Raw genomic sequence first — 17,308 nt, forward strand, 5'->3', positions numbered from 1 at the left:
CAAGTTGTTCCGTCACTAAATCACAGTCATTAGCATGGAAACATATTTAGTAGTTAAAAAACAGAGAAGCGTTATTAAACTAATTGCTAAAACATATAATTGCAATTGGCCTGTTTTTCAATTGTTTGTCTTTGTGTATGAAGCTTTAGGTTAAAAAAAATCTGAAAGTAATAGAAAGAATAATTCTAAAACGGAAGAAAATCAATTTTCAATCCACCAATTTGCCCATAAATTAGAAAATCTGATTTGGCTCAGCTTGTTTCCTATTTGTCATAATTTATCACATTATTGCCAGCATTTAGAAATACATTCTTGATTATATTTGTGTTAGAAAATTCATTATATATAAAGGCCTATGGGATTATAGCCAGTAATACTATCTTGCAAAAAAATCACATTATTTAAAGCAACAAATCATAATATGGACTAATTGAAGCAACACTGACTATTGTTATGGGCTTATTTAAACCTTCAACAATTTGTTAGTCAAAATATCAACCAATAACATCAGAGTCTCCATTTGTTACTACACACTTTACCATGCAGAAGCATAGGAACCACTACATAACTCCAACATTGATCCATGTACTATTTATCCAAGTACGTTTATTGCAAGATTTTCTGAAGAAGCCAATAGGCGAAACGCTTCGGGATACGACACGTTATTAGCAATTACAATACTTATGCAGTTAGGGATATCTGTGTCTAGGAAATAGGTGTTACATCCCAGTGAAATTACCTCGGGATCAACCTAAGTTGTTTACCTGTATTTTATACAAACCAATGTGTCTTATATGATGTTTAATACAATTCACATTATCGCCTTATTATTAGTACATTATTACACCCACAAACATACACACATACTGTATACACATAGGTATGGACACAAACTGTATATTCATACAAACATACACACACATTTTTTTCACAAACATAAATGCAGTGTGTACACACACACATACTGCTTACACATACATACACATAATCACTTACCTCTTGTACTTTTTACTTTACCTTGCCCCTGCTCCTAAAGTGGGAAAGCCTGGAGATGCCAGTGATGTCAAACAGCAGGTTGCTTTGTCCTACTTTCCTCAAATTTTTGGAGAAAAAGGAGAAGCCTGTAGCTGACGAGGGAGGGGTGAAATGCAGGGCCGGGACAACCAGGGTCCAGGGGGATCAGGCAAAGTGTAGGGTTAAGTGGAGGAAGAAGGGGGAAATAGAAGAGGAGATAGGGGTTGAAGGATTTGGAATTAGAGAGAGGAGGAGGACAGGGATTAAAAAGTGGAGGAAGATGAAGTTAGATTAAGAGAAAGTGTGAGCTTCTCTCCCATACACTTTTTTTTCAGAGTTGGTTGGGTATAGCGCTGATTGGGAGCAGTTGGATTGGTGGTCGTTAAGGTCCTCGGGGGCATCTTGGGGTGGTTTTTGATTGGTGGGGGTAACCACCAATGTGGTGTCTCCAGGTTAACAGTAAATGACCTCTTTAAAAGGGAAGTGGAGGAGGCTAAAGTGTAATAAAATGGCTTATGGGACTTTGCATCTGGGAACAAATACTTAAAAGAGGGCGCAGACCTCACAAGGATATGTGGAGTGGGCGGTGCCTTTGAGGACCTGCAACCTGTAGTAGAGTAAGGATAATGTTTATATAAAGTGTAAAAAATTGTTGGAGGGGTATGTATATGGGAGAGATGTTGACATTGGTAAATTTAAAATTTTATGTATAGAAGAATATTGTTTTGTATGGCAGTGTTAAAGTGTTAAATTAAAACCTTAAATTAAAATTAAATTAAAAATGTCAAAATGTTTTTTGTAAACGGTCATCTGGCCATTTCCCAAAACATGTGTGTATCTATTATTAGCCGGTGAGGGTAAAAGGGGAATGGCGCAGGCATGGGTGTTGGGGTGCCTGATAACATCCCAGGTAACTGAGTCATGTGAGAGCAATATGTCAGGCGTCCACAAACATTAAACATGTAATGGGTAGCAGTAGCATTGGGAACAGGAAGGCTCTAGTTATGCATCTGTTGACAAAAAAAGGCATTGTGTTTTTTGGGGTGGTTATCTGGGTACAAGTCCCTGCTACCTACTAAATAATCAGTTTGAATTTATTTGTATAATGTATGTTCTTTGTTGTAGACAGGCTGCTTGTGTTGACACTGTTGATGAAAAACATTAGTTGCGGCCCTAAAACAAGATGAATCTTCCCAGCAGAGATGCACCATCTTAAAAGATTAATACTATAAAAAAAGCAAAAAAAAAACATATGTAAGGGGAGAAACTGTAACTATGATGTGGACAATTGCTACTTCAAATTAAATTAAATAAAATTCAATAATTAAAATAAATTAATAGTAGGGTATATCATTTAATGGAGAGGCAGCCTGCGGGACCAGGGATTAAAGTAAATAATACACTTTTCTTTGCAGGGGAGGGGCCCCTGGGTAATATAGGTATAGATTTGTATCATAATATTTATTATATTCCATGAGGTTCCAATTTAATTGTATCAGAAATTTAGTGGACATTAGTTTGCAAACCAAACCCAATGACTATACCTTATACAATTTACCTGAGTAAAAGCAGATTGATAAATTGTAAAATGTGATTCCCAGTCTTCTGGCTCTAATTAAATTGCTAGTTCAACAGTTTCTTGTGTTTTAGCATCTCGATGTACTGACATAGTTTTCAAGAGCAAAGTTTTCAGTGAAGTGCTTCACAGAAGTCACAAATACTTTATTAGTGTTTATGGTGACATCATTTGCGGAAATAAAAAATGCAATAACATTTTATATGGACCACTGGTGCATAAAACTACAAGTCACACTTTGCAAGTCAGGTTTTTTTTTTCAATAATTGTAAAAAATGTACATTGTAACATATACATTTCAAGTGACTTTAGGTTAAAAGTTGTATCCATACACATAGTTTCCTTTGGCAATATTTTATGAACATTTTAATATAAAAATAGAACAAATTTTCCAATATTTACAAACTTCTTACAAGTACACAGTATTCATGTTTCATCACTACCAAATGGCAAGCCATGTGTGAGATCAGAGCAAAAACACAGTAAAAAATTAAATACTGCACATTTCATAAAAATTACAGAGACATCAAACAATAATTGTTTGCAAATATTAAATGGTATTGACCTGGCAGGAATGCAATTCCACCAATTTTTGATTTAAGGCACATTGGGGGGAAATTATCACGATTTTATTACTCTGGGTTTGCACTGAATAATTCCATTAAAAAGATCTAAAAATGTTTGAATATGTTTAAAAATGTTTGTTTGGTTGAATCATTCTGTACAGTACCAGAATCAAATCCTGACAGATTCCTCCCACTGTTTGAGTGAGGGTAAATGTGCATGTATATATTAAATATACACACACTGTTCACTATTTATCCAGGTACAAGTACACTTATATATTAAAAGTATGTTCTAAGTTACAAAATGTGAATACAAAAAAAAATAACCAGAATATTTTTTCATATGGTATGAAGATGATAATGTTCTCATTTTGGGTTATGCAGAATAAAGTTTTTAAAATATAGGGAATATATTAACATCTATAATATGCGAAAATGGACAAACTATTTTGCATTAGATTTAAATAGGAGAGTTTTTTAATCACTGGAAATATTTTTGATTTGCAACTGAAGAGATTTTAGTACTGCTTGAAAATAATGCCATTGCTATCAAATTTGTAAAGAAGTAAAAAATAGGTGACTAGTTTGCCTACCAAATGGACCCAATTGAAGCTCCAGGAATTTACACCAACCTGCTTAAAATTTTAGAGAGAAGGATGCATGCTTGAATGAACAAAATTAAATAGATTTGCTCCAGCAGCAATTAGTGATAGTGTTTAAGGCTTTTCAAGCATGAGATAAGGTAAATCATTTAGGCACCCTGTGTCTAACCTATTAAACATTTGTCCAACCATAAAAAAAATCCTTTGTGTTGAACATCCAGTGAAGGGAAAGGGAAATCTGAACAGATTGGCTGTTGGAAGAAAACATGGGTTTGTAATTTATCCCACGTGTATTTTGTCATTAGCTAGTTGGAAGAGCACCTTTGATCGTGTTCAAACATACTACTGACTTGCAATATTAGTAGCCAGAACCTCTCTTAATTGCAACTGCAAATTACAGTCATATTAAATGGAATAATAGTGTAATAATTTTCATCGTCATATAACCAATGACATATACAGGATATCCAAGAATCCAGACCTTATGTTGTGAAGCTAATCTAATTTTTTACACAAAATTGTTAACAAAAGATAAAAATCTTTGATAATTATGACATTGGAAGACTTTGTAATAAATAATCCAATAGACATCATTTGAACTATGGCAAAGGAAGTGCTGTAAGACTTCTTGTACCTAAATAAAGAATATATATCATTTAACAATGGTCAATAACTTAAAACTCTTAGAGTTATGCAGTCTCATTTACACAGATTGTGGTTCTTCAAAACCAGTAAAAGGAGTCAAACTGGTTTAGACTAAAGTTCATCCTGTTCACAGGTAGTGTCATGTGGTGGCACAAATCTGGTGGTGCCTGGGGACTTAAAAATTGGCATGGTGATTTCTTGGAGATCAGGAAGTCTACCCGATCTTGATATCGTTATTGTCCTGCTTTCATAGTCTTTGGGTGCCCCTTTGACATTCTGTAGACCCCCTGCTTTCTGGAGCTGTGTCTGGGCTGGAGATGATTGGTAATAGTTATCTCTGTGCAAAGGGTCACGTGGTAAAGAGGTGCTTTTGCAAAAACTGGAAACTGACAGCTGCCCTGTGTGTACTGCTGGTGGATGAACATTGGGTGGTCTGCCACATGAAGGACTCCAACAGCGGTCAGAATGGCCTAGGATCTTGCATTCAGTTGTACAGGCCCATAGCCCTAAAAAAAAAAAAAAAAAGGAAATGAGTTGATAGGCTGTGTCTATGCTATGAAAAATATTATGTGTTTGCCCCTCCTGCATTAAGGTGGTATAACATTTATAAAATTCCATGACCGATGTATAAAAATTAAGACACAAAACTAGCAACTATGGTCAATATTAAACACACTTATACAAAGAAATATAACTGTATCAAAACTTTTGGCACATTAATCCTTAGAATAAAATATATGTTGCTGTGCTTGTTAGGCTTTGATCAGACCTGCACTACTGCTCCCAACTGCCTACTCTGCACACCTAAACATCTGGGAACTATTGAAGGCTAAAATGCTAGTTTTTACAAATGCCTATGTGGGCTTTGCCTATCTTTGCACCTGGCTCCCCTTTGTTCCTCATCTGGGCTACCAATGCACCTGGCTACTCTTGGAATAAAACTAGGATGCCTGTCTCCAAATATTCTTTGCTACAACATCACAGGACTAAACCCCCTAAAAATCATGACCCCTTTTGTTGACGCCATGCTTCCATTTCCTCCTTTGCTATTGGGATGAAATGTTCCATAAAATCCATCCATGCTTTCCCCTTTGCACTTGATGTGTCAGATTTGTCTCACATACAAGGATGGAAATGGATTAGTATACTCAACTCTGCTGTGCCCACCCAGAGGTGTTGTCACCTAGGACCTCTGTCTTAAGCATAGGGGGGGGGGGGGCGGTTTGCAGGTGTCAAAAAAATCAGGAAATGCCTCTAATTGACTCCTGAAGGTTTTTAAGCAGTTGTAATCTTTTTCCAATAAAGTCTATAGAGCAGGCAGAGGTGGCAAAGGCTCCAAGCATCTGGATCACCCACAGATAAGGCTGTTTCTTCCTGCCTCCTGTACAATGAATGGACTCATTCCTTCTAATCTGATCTATCTTCTACAGAGTATTGGAGCATTAAAAATCATCTCCAAAACGTCTGATTTTACCAAGTCTGAACAAGCCCTTATGCTGCAGCAACCGATACAATGTATATATTTTCTGCTGAATGTATAACAGTATTTATCTTTAAATACTTGAAATATTTCTAAAGCTTTACAGTACCCTTATTATTTGTATATTTACCTAAATCAGCCCCTATTTTATTCTTAATATATAATGGATGACTTTTCAGTCGGTAATGGAATGGTAACACATTTACTGACATGAAAGACTATGAAAGACGTCATCGCCAAGTTCTCTTTATAATTATTCAGGGGTTTTAAGATGCTAAAGTATATTTGACTACATGTATATCTTTCTAATTTATTTATTTAAAAAATCTATTTTGTAATCAAAAAGATATTCCCTTTTTTCAGGACTAGTAATGTAGATGTACAATAAATAAATAAATAAAAAGAAACAGCGGGATTTAAAAGGTTTTGATACAACATCATGAATTAAGCACAAAGTAGATAAATAATTAGATGTATTCAGAATTATGGTTACTTGTAACAACATCCTTGATATGACATTGCATTTTACCTAGTAAATAAACAATTGCATTTAGTAATATTATTTAAATGTTTTCCCATTTATTGTTGTGCATAGTTGGGGCATATTAAAAGAATACCAATCTGTTGTGTATAAAAAATTAATATTATTAAAAAAAATCCCTATCAGTGTTGCTATTTAGTTCAGGGAGTAAGAAGCTTTAAATCACGATTGCAACCCTTTTCTCTCTTTAAATGTTTTAGGTGGAAACAAAATAATCCCCTAAATGGTTACATTTACTCAAATGTTTTTGGTTTGAGATATATACAAATAAACACAGTTTTTTTGTTCTTTCTAAATGTATCAGAATGAGTTAAACAGGAAGACCAAATTTACCTATTTTGTAGTTAGAATAAATCAAAAAGTGTCATTCTTTTTTTCCTGCTTCTTATAGTCAACTATACATAGATTTTTATGCAGGCAAATCTTATGGTTTCAGTAGAACACCTTTACAGACAGATTTACAGTCTTGTCAATCCTAGCAATAACCAACACTTTTCTGCACTATATCTACATAGATACCTATTGTTTTAAATGACAAGAGCTCACTTACCAGTCTGCATATGGTTAATCAGATCTTTCTTCAGGGCATCAGCACTAATATCAGAGTCACTGTCATTGAAGTCACTGTCCCCCTTGCCACTGTCCTTTCCGCTGAATTTTTCTGCTTCTCGGATGGAGATGGTATTGAATGAATGTCCCTTCCACACTGTCACCGTGGGTCCTGTCTCCTTCCCAAATCCAGGAGCGGAGGCATAATTCTACAAGAGAGAAAACCATTACAAGCTTGTTTAACCCATCCACCCCAAACATCCTTATTATCCCAGAGACCTGCTTTCTTACCTCACTGTTGGTGGTCCTCAGTCTTTTCTGAGTGTCATATAGACATGTTCCAAAAGTGTCTTCAGTGCTGGGCACCTCTGGGGTGACTGTTGCTTCTGCTCCAGTGAAGGGGGTGGCATTAGGAAAAGGTCTGGCATCAAAAAGGTTGGCTTTCTGGTTATCAATCAGCTCCTCTTCTTGATCTGCTTTTTCTAACTCTGATATATCTCTTTCAGTCTTGTTGGCAGCCTTGTTCTCCTTCCTGCGCTTGTTACATGTCGTTGCAATGGTGATGATGGCCGCTAGGAGCAGGGTGCAACTGCCAGCAAGGACAATGATCACAATTAAGGGAATGTCCCAGTGGGAAACTTTCTCCTCCCAAGAACTTGGCTGCATGACTTCATGATTTACTGGAGGAGTGGCAGCTGTGACCAGAAAACTCACAGTAGCTGTATTGGCTAAGGGTGGTCTGCCATTGTCACTTACTGTAATGATGGTCCTGAAGACCTGTCCCAGGTCATCACTGACATCTGCAGTGAGGAACACCTCCCCAGTTAGCTTGTTGATGGTAAAAAGAGTCCTTCCTTCTTCTGAAAGACTAAAAGTCAGCTCAGCATTAACTCCTTCATCTGCATCCTTAGCTTTAATCTGAGTGACCAGAAAGCCATGGGGGGCTCTGGCTGGGATGACCACCTCTGCGGATCCATTGGACAACACAGGGTTCACAATAACAGGTGCGTTGTCATTTTGGTCAACTATCTTGACCTTGATGATGGCGCTACTGGTGAGCTGGGGAGATCCTCCATCACTTGCCTGGATCCTGAGGTCCAAGTTCTTAAGGATCTCATAATTAAAGGTTCTGAGAGCATATATAGCTCCAGTGGCTGGATCCAAGGACACATATGTGGAGATAGGGGCGCCCATAATTTCTGAGTCTACTAATCTATATATCACTTTGCCATTATGCCCAAGATCGGGGTCTCTGGCTACTACTGTGGTGATGTACGCTCCTGGGGCATTATTCTCCATAACTGACACTTCATAAACTGGCTTTGCAAACACAGGAGCATTGTCATTTTCATCGCTCACCCTGATCGTATACTGGTTAATGGTTTTAAAAGGAGGGGAGCCCAGATCCTCAGCTACCACAGTCAGGTTGTATTCTGCGATCTTCTCACGATCTAGAGGAGAAGTGGTGACTATCATGAAGCTATCCTCATAAGCTTGCTGTAACTTGAAATGTTCATGCCCATACAGAGTACAGTGCACCTGGCCATTGGCTCCAGAATCCCTGTCCGTGGTGCTGATGAGGGCTACAAAGCTATCCTTAGCTGCAGCTTCAGTGATATATGCTAGCCCTGCACTGATAGAAGTCAGAGGAGTGATGGAGATGGCTGGGGCATTGTCATTGACATCTATAACATGCACGATCACCTTACAGGTAGCAGTCAGTGGGGTTGGACCCAAGTCCTGAGCTTGGACATCAAACTCATAGGTTTGCTTCGTCTCAAAGTCAACCTGACCTTCAAGTGTAAGGCGCCCAGATTTGGGATCTATTTTAAAGAGCTGACGTACCTCTGGAGACACCTGGGGACTGAAACCATAGACGATCTCTCCATTGGCACCTTCATCAGGGTCAGCAGCATTAAGGTCCAGTAAGAGGTATCCTACAGGAGCATCTTCCATCATGTCCACAGTGACAGAACTCTTCTCAAACACTGGGCTGTTATCATTAAAGTCCAGAACACGAACATTAACCACTGCACTGCCAGAAAGTGATGGGCTCCCTCCATCCATAGCCACCAATTCCAAGGTGTATGCAGACTGACTTTCCCTGTCCAGTTCCTTCATCAGAACCAAGTCTGCATATTTAACCCCATCTGCTCTGGTCTGGACATCAATGCTGAAGTGACTGTTGACTGAGATTTGGAAGGTCTGGATGGAATTGGAACCTACATCTTCATCCATTGCTATTTCCAAGGGGATCCTGGTACCCACAGCTGCGCTTTCAGAAACATCCACAGGTATCTCATGGCTGGGGAAATGGGGAGTGTTATCATTAATGTCTCTCACCTCCACCTCCACATGAATCAGCTTGAATTGTTCCTTGGAAAAGCTGACCACATCCAGAGCCAGGATACAATTTGGGGACTGCTTGCAGATCTGCTCCCGATCTATCCTCTCCCCAATACTTAGCTGCCCATCGCTCTCCCTAACACGGATCAGAGAACTGTTAAACTGTTTCATCAATCTGAAACTTCCTTCTCCAGGTAGGTTAAGATGCATATCTTCAGCTAAAGTGCCAATGACTGTGCCAGGGTCATCCTCTTCATAAGTCCTGTACCTCATAGTCTTACAGGTAGATAATGCCATCAGGGTCAGAAAACAGAGCAGCCAAATGAAAGAATTCCAGGAGTGCCATCTTCCTTTGATAAAAGTCATTTTCATGTCTTATTAGCAGCAAGTGATGATGGACTGCGATGCAGTGCCCTATGGAGCCTGCATGTATACTGGCAGGGACAGGACAAAGTAACAACCCAGCCCTCCTTGTCACACAGTCTGTAGTTCTGAGCAGGTCTGGCCACTCTTCAGGGGGTTTTATCAGCTCAGACATGCAAATGAACTCCACGAGCAGCCAATCACAGTAGAGCCTTTGACAAAAGCCTCTTGAATTCTTCCCATAGCTCGGATTTAACCCTTTCATGGCCGGAAAGACGAGCAATGAATAGAAGTGTCACGAGTTGGGGGGTCATTTAGCTACAAAAGGGTTATTACTGAAAAAAGAAACATTAAAAGAGAAACAAGAAGCTTCTATTGTTTACAGAATGTATCTGTATCATTGTTATCACAGCAATGTTTAGGCGATCTCCTAGATGGAAAGACAAACTTGGTGCGCTTGGTTATTAATGCAGTGCCATGGCATTGAGCTGAAACAGGTGCATTGCTTGGCACTTGATTTTTTTTTTTCCATAAGATCTGCCTAGTGACAGTAGCTGGTGTTTTCTTGAATAATGATCATCACAGGATGCCCCTAAATGAGATTGAAGGATTACCCCAAAATTCATTTTCCCCAGACTTGCACTCATTAGTGGTGTGGGATCCGATGATCAGAGCTGCATTTTGCTTTTCACAAGACTGGGGTGGGTTAGCATGCATGTCACTACCCAAGTGGCTTTCTTTAAAGCCTTGGACCCTGGCAGGCAGAAGAAAGAATTAAATGTTCCAAATAGGATTTAGGAAAAGCTTGGGGAGATTTGGAAAGGTTTCAAAGATCAGCCTGTATCAAAGGCTTATGAAGCCCTTGTTAGTTCCAGCTAGAGAATGGCATGGCAGGCTATCCCATTGGAAGCAGCGACGTCTGTATTATTCCAACATGACAGGCGCAAGGGAACAAAGTTGAACAGTTTCAACAGAGGAATTGGGGGCTAAGATGAATATAATGAGCCAGCGCCACATGTATCCATTCTGCTCCTCGATTCACACCCAATCACTGCCATAACTCCTGGGCTAAATGATGATGGGTGCTGAATAGGGCACAATGCCCCTCTCATATTAGAATGTGTTTAGTAAGCGATCCCCCCTGATGCTCTGTTCCGCCTATTTAAGGGATTTTCTATTCTTGTGCTAACAGGGTCTCTCTGGGAAGTTACAGCAGTCTCGTTCCAGGAGCACAAAACCCCAGTAGGAGGCTTCAACCTGGCCTGAAGCTACACAGACTCAACCATCTGCCTCTTAATATGGACCAAGACTTATTACATAGTGCTAGGGAGCTTTTAACTAGGCCTGGTGTACAGTAACTTGCTGCACGTGTATCACACATTTCATTCTATCCCCCCCATTCCCACACCAGGGGGCTTCCACTATTCTTGATTCCCTATCTGCACACACGCTCCACAGATTACAATCAATGAGCCTAGGCTGAGCCCACAGGGATCCAAGTCCATTCATAATCTTGTAACCTTTCATTCTGGAATACTGATACATCTGATTTGTGAGATTTTACTATCTGAGTTTTATATAGCTTTTCCTTCATCAGTTTAACTCAGCTTAACCCAATACAAGGTCTAGGTAGGGGTTCTGCTACGGAGAACCAGCCACATCTGTCACTTTATGGAGACAGTAGAATGAAATGCTACCAGCCCACCAGTTTAATAGGGAGTATAGGTTGACATTCAAAAATCCTGCCATCGATAATCTGGTTCCTTCAGATTTACGGCATGGACTTCAGAGTGCATTTTTACATTTTCACTGTTTTCTGGAGGCGCCATTTATGTTTTGATGGCGTTGTACTCCAGAATCAGCTGTTGGCTCCTGCTTGCACATGCTCTCCTGCTCATTCCTTCTCATTTATTTGCTGCTGTATTGCCCCATTATGGATTCAGCATCTATTTAAAGGACTGTACTGGTAGTCATTTTCTGTTAAATATATACAACCGTAAAAAATCTGGAATTTTCGAAAATCCAGCACTCACTCCTCAGGTCCGGAAGTTGATGGATTTTTGAATGTCATCCTGTAGTTGAATATCTTTAGCACATGGAATCCAGTACAATATATTGTGTTCAACTACTAGAATACTTTCTCTAAAATATTCTTCAACTCACCAGGTTGTTAGTGAAGGCAGGAGTTGGGTTTTTTATGTCTTTGTGTAGAGTTTACACATATAAGAAATATGATGAATTAAAATGCCCCTCTCTTATCCAAGATGGAACATCTATGATGAACAAAGAAAACAGCTACTAGGTTTGAGATGTTATGAATCAGAAAATTGAAAAACCCAAGTTAGCTATTTTTTATGAGTTGCTGCTATTTTTTCACCCTACTCTTTTCTAGACAAGCAAGTCTTTGCTTCCAAAAATCATCAACACTTTGCAGACTATCTCTATGTTTAGACATATAAATGACTATCTCGTTCACTGATCTGCTTTTCTCCGCACTAGCAACTTCATCATCCAAACCCATGTATGCTTATCTTCCCCGCACAATCTCTGATAGGCATTGTCTGAGTACTGAGTAGCAGACCTGATTTACAGGGAACATAACTGGGGAAGATCTGGGCTGTGCTGTGTACCAGAGCTATATGCATACAGATTGAGCATGCTTTTCAATCCAGTCACATCCATTATTTCAATGATTAGGGCAGTGTAGTTACAGTCACGATGATTACAGTATATTACTTTTTATGTGTAGGAAAATGGCTTAGCAATCTCTTTGAAGCATCCAGACAGCTATTTTGATAATGTAATAAGGCTGTTCTACAAAGGAAAAAAACACAAAGCACACATTGGTGATGGCAGCATCAACAGACTTCTATGTAGAATAGGAAAGACTCAGAAGCCAGGTACATTCACTAACCATTCTAAGTCATCCATCTATTTTGCCTATCAATGTCCTAGAAAAGGTGAAATGGGATATACTGTAGAGCGGGATTTTGCTCAAACTTCAAAGTGATATATTCAGTATCTTTAATAAGGTTTAGTATCCCATACACTTGAGATAATGGTTGCAAGATCCAACACCTACCTACCCACCTAACTTTTGTACTGATTTCACTTATCTACTAGAGCTGAACAACTAGCTAGCTGTAGGATTGAGGTATGAACATCCATGCTTGGATCAGGCAAATGTTCATGATTGTACCTAGGGGAGCTCTTACCAGCTTTTAGGGAAAACCACAGCATTCAATGTGAAAAACCAACCAGCCAATTGACTATCCCAGTACCATCTAATGCTAGATGATTGACATGCTCAGGTAGGTTCTGCAGATATTCAGAAATTCTGTGATGGCCAAATTGGAAACGTTTTCTTTAATATTTGTGTAATCTTTTAACAAACAAACTAGATAAGATTGTATGTACAAGCCTTAGCATACTCTTAAAGGGTATGTAAACCCTAATAATGTATTTCCCTTAGTTGCTCCCTTTTAGTCTGCTAAATATGCTATTTAAATATTTTTTTATTTCTGTTTGATAAAACATGCCTGTTGGTCTTGGCAGGAATCCAATGAGCCTATAAGATCCTGTGCATAAAATATCCCCCCCCACACACACACACTATGGAGATGAGAAGAGGGGGAAAGTGTTTGTAGTCCTTTCTTAAGGTAACAACATTGCTTGGGTTTAGTTAATTTAAATTTATAAAAATCCAAAGTAGGGGAAAGATTTAGGTAAGTGCAGGAACATTTTTAGAACAGCAGCCTTGTACTTACCGTTCCCAAGATGTCAGATGTGGAGGACCTGCTGGCCCAACTCAGGGCTGCGGCAGAGGAGAGTGGGCCAAGCTGGCTGCAAGGGCCTCAAGGGACCCTCCGGGGCTGGCAGTGCAGCGTTTGCCAGCTGCGGCTAATGAGGCAGCCGTTAGGAATCCACAGCCCCGGCAGAGCCCCAGGGTAGGAGGGGGTCAGCATACCCAGATGCTGCCCACCTCTTGTTCTGTCCTGGAAGGAGATTGGCTGCCTGTTGTGGGGGTGGGCAGCAGCATAGCCGAGGATGGCAGTAGGGGAGGCTCAAGGTCTGGAGCTGTGGAGCTTCCGAGGGTGGAATTGAGGACCCGGCTGGGGGAGAGTGAGCCGCAGGGTTCTGGCCAGGAGGTGGAGGGGCCGCTGGGCTCCTCCAGGTGGGCCACATGCGCACTGGACCAAGCAGTTAGAGTCACAGAGCCACATCACATTGGTTTCCGCCAAGATGGTGGGGGGACATTTGGCTCCTCGAAGGTGGCGGCCACTGGGAGATGTAGGGTGGAGCTGCAGGGCTCAAGCAACATTTTTATCCCATTCTTCCAGATTTGGGGCAGCTACTGAGGTGGCATGGTGGGATCTGGGGGAGGACCAGATTAAGAAAAGAGCTAGATGGGGGTCGCATCGGTTTTGTTTGTACATTCGGCCTCATCTACTACAGTAATGGTTTGTTGGGACGGGGTTATGAGGGGTGGTTGGGGCTGGAAAGGGGGGGTTGTGGTAAGGGTACTGATGGTGTTTACATTGTTCTTTTCAGGTAATAATCTGCGTCTGGTCTGGATTGTGGGGCACTCGTATGTGTGTTGTGGGGCACAGATGGACAGAAGTAGGGCATTCCAAGATCTGAAGGAGTGATCCATTGGATTGGAGTGCCTGGCATGCGTTGGAGCAGGGTACTACCTGAGATACATAGATTTGTGCGTTGGGATAGACAGCCAGGTGTTGTGTATTTTCACACAAGGGGGAATGACTTGGGTAAGAGAAAAATCTGGGAATTGATCTGAGACAAGTGGGATTTCATCAGGCTGAGGACCACTTTTCCTCAATTGGTGGTGGTATGGTTAGATGTGTGTGCTCGATCCGTGGCAAGTTTAAACAGAGCCCAGATTAAGCTTCATACGGATGTGGGGAGATTGTATCAAGAAATTGGGGGAATGTGGTCGGGCATAGGAAGCTGGAAAGGGAGAGTAGGTTGTATTTGGGAAGGGATAGGGTTATTTTGATGGATGTTGGTATGGATCTATGGTGTTTGGGGATTCAGGATGGGGTGCAGAGAGCTTTGAAGGTGTGGCGGAGCTGCGCTTGGTAGTGATATATGTTCCCGAGCTTGGCATAATACGGCTGAGAGCATTAAATATATTGGTGGCGCAGATCCCAAAAGGGAGTAATAGAAAGGGGGAACTTCGAGGACCAGTAACCAGATGTTAATGGTGGGTAAAAGTTATTTAATTTTGGTTAGGTTATTGATTTAATATGTCATATTTGGTTTGTTATGGGTGTTTTGTTATTTGTTATTTATTTCATTTAATTGGTGAATTTAATAGTGTAATAAAAGGCCTACGGGACATTTAGGCAAAATCTGGTGTGGTGTAATTTTGTTGGTGGGTTCTCTGTTTGTCCTCCAGTCAAGACAGGCCTGGAGTGTAATGACTTTAAGATGGTAGTGGAAGGCCTGCATGACTGAGGGAGACAAAATTCCCCTTACCAGTGCACTTCCACTGCTCTGTTCAACTACTGAAAGAGACTTAGGGCCTTAGGAGAGGATACACTTTCATCAGTGAAGCTTGGTGATCCAGCAAACCTGGAATGGATTGCAAGTAATTTCCTATTTGTTCGCAAATGTTTTGAATCTTGGTCCAAGTTTTTCTGGATCACTTTACTTCACTGTTGAAAATGTAACATCTCCAGCCTTGATGAGCTTTAATAAATCAGGCCCTTAGGGAGGGAGAGGCAATACAAGGAACTAGTTAGGTATGATGTAGTGCTAATGTGCTAACAATGGACAAGAAGGCAGGAGCAAGAATGAAAAATAAATGAGCCTATCAGTTTGCTGCTTCTTCTTCGCTGTCCAGTCATACACTGACAACAGGGATAATACTAGTAGTGTTAATAAAAGCAGAAGTTAGAAGTCAAATAGTCACATTACCAAAAAGTCACCAGGAGGGAGAAGTTTTTGGCAGAAGAGATATATAAAGTCTTCTTTGCCAGAAAACCTTTCTCTGTCTCCTGGTGGATTTTTGTTTTCTGTTTGTTCCATGTGGTGAAGATCTTGGCTCAAATCTCAGCACTGTTCTAGCATTCTCAGTAGACAATTTTACTCTGGTGCCTGAATAGAAGTTAAACCATCAGTGGTCACCCAATGGCTGAGGAGAATCCTATTAGACCCAGGACAGTTGGCATCAGAAATGGCAGCTGTGGGGAATGCAGGGATGGCAGTATCCTGAACCCATCATCTCTGCAGGGTGGTAAGAATTAGGTAGGTATATGCGACCTATACTTGATGAGTTATAGTAAAAGCTCACCCACACAATAAATAACAAATTATTTCAACCCTGTGAAAGCAATAGAGATAAGGTAGGTCTGCAGCACTATGAGGCAGGACTGTTTATGTTTTTAGAAATGAATAAATACACACAACAAGGACAGACACGTGAATTATCAGGGGAAACAGATTTTAACAAATGAGACTTGGGTAAAGCCACATACACAGGCTAGATAATTGTCATCTTAGACAGAGCGAGTAACACTTTTATATTACAGAAAATGCAAATCTATCAATTACATGCTCTAAATAGTGACTATTATAATCATGGCAAATCTAGCATGTATACAGCAGGCCTCCACTCTATAAATGACCACTTGGGGCCAACTGCTATCGTTTTCTATGGGGTAGGATGGAGCTGGGTGCCTCCCCCTTGTCCTCAGTTCATCTTTATAGAACTGAACAGTTCTGTGCATACAGCATTTGTTCTACTGTCACTGGAAATGATCACAAAGGTTTCGTTCTAGCAACAGAAACCTTGTATGTGTGCATAGCTTAAAGAGGAACTATGCTCAAAAACGAAAAACAAAAACACACTTACCTCAATCCCGCAGTGCAGTCCAATCAATCTGGGGGTGTCCGGTATCTGGTCCCACGTCGTACGAACATCTGTACCGGAACCGGCGCTGCGGGCGCCGCCATCTTCATCTTCTCCTCTGGGTTCTCCATCCTACGTCACCCAACCCAGGCGCAAGATCAGGTGACGTAGGATGAAAAAAAATTTGACGATATCACTGCACATGTGTGAGATTGGCAAATTTTTTTCTTTCAGCTAAAAAATGCTTTTCTGAGCACGGGCATGCATAGAAGGAGCACCCAAGAGTTTCCCGGGATGTCTGACATAGGTATCCCGGGAGGCTTCACGCTCCCATTCATCCTCAACCGCCTAGGCCGCCAAGAATTAGGGGGCGGTGCTGCATCTTTTTTTTTTTTTTTTTTTTTTTAAAGATAGGGTGTTGCACCTAAAAAAATCAAGAAAACAGAATTTTTACCTTACATCAAGCGGTTCTCCACCCTTTTATGTAAAGTGAAAATTCTAAATATAGGTACGCTTTAAGAACACCGGGTTCAAAAAATCAGTAGTCAAATGCCAGGATGCAAGAATAGAAGGCAAGGATGGCATCATGAGTCCTAAATACAGATTCTGAGAAAGCTGAGAATCCCAAACCTTGCAAGAAGATTCTTCTAACTGGAACTAAAATATATTTTTGCTTATCCTCCTAATGTGTATTTAAGGATAAACTGTTTATTTACAAGGAAAGGGGTAGAAGAGGAATTAGAAGCTAAGAG

General features: G+C 40.4%; 1 protein-coding gene across 1 annotated transcript; it reads right to left on the bottom strand.

Annotated features, from left to right (window-relative positions):
* Positions 1-2,700: 2,700 nt before the first annotated feature.
* On the bottom strand, positions 2,701-9,800 carry PCDH8 (protocadherin 8). Its single transcript, XM_072410462.1, has 3 exons — positions 7,265-9,800; positions 6,975-7,182; positions 2,701-4,909 (listed from the first exon to the last, which is right to left on the bottom strand). The coding sequence occupies exons 1-3, from the start codon at positions 9,689-9,691 to the stop codon at positions 4,515-4,517; spliced, it is 3,030 nt and encodes a 1,009-aa protein (XP_072266563.1). The 5' UTR covers positions 9,692-9,800; the 3' UTR covers positions 2,701-4,514.
* Positions 9,801-17,308: the final 7,508 nt, after the last annotated feature.

This window comes from Pyxicephalus adspersus, chromosome 1 (assembly GCF_032062135.1).
Source record: "Pyxicephalus adspersus chromosome 1, UCB_Pads_2.0, whole genome shotgun sequence".
In the NCBI taxonomy this organism is placed as follows: Eukaryota; Metazoa; Chordata; class Amphibia; order Anura; family Pyxicephalidae; genus Pyxicephalus; species Pyxicephalus adspersus.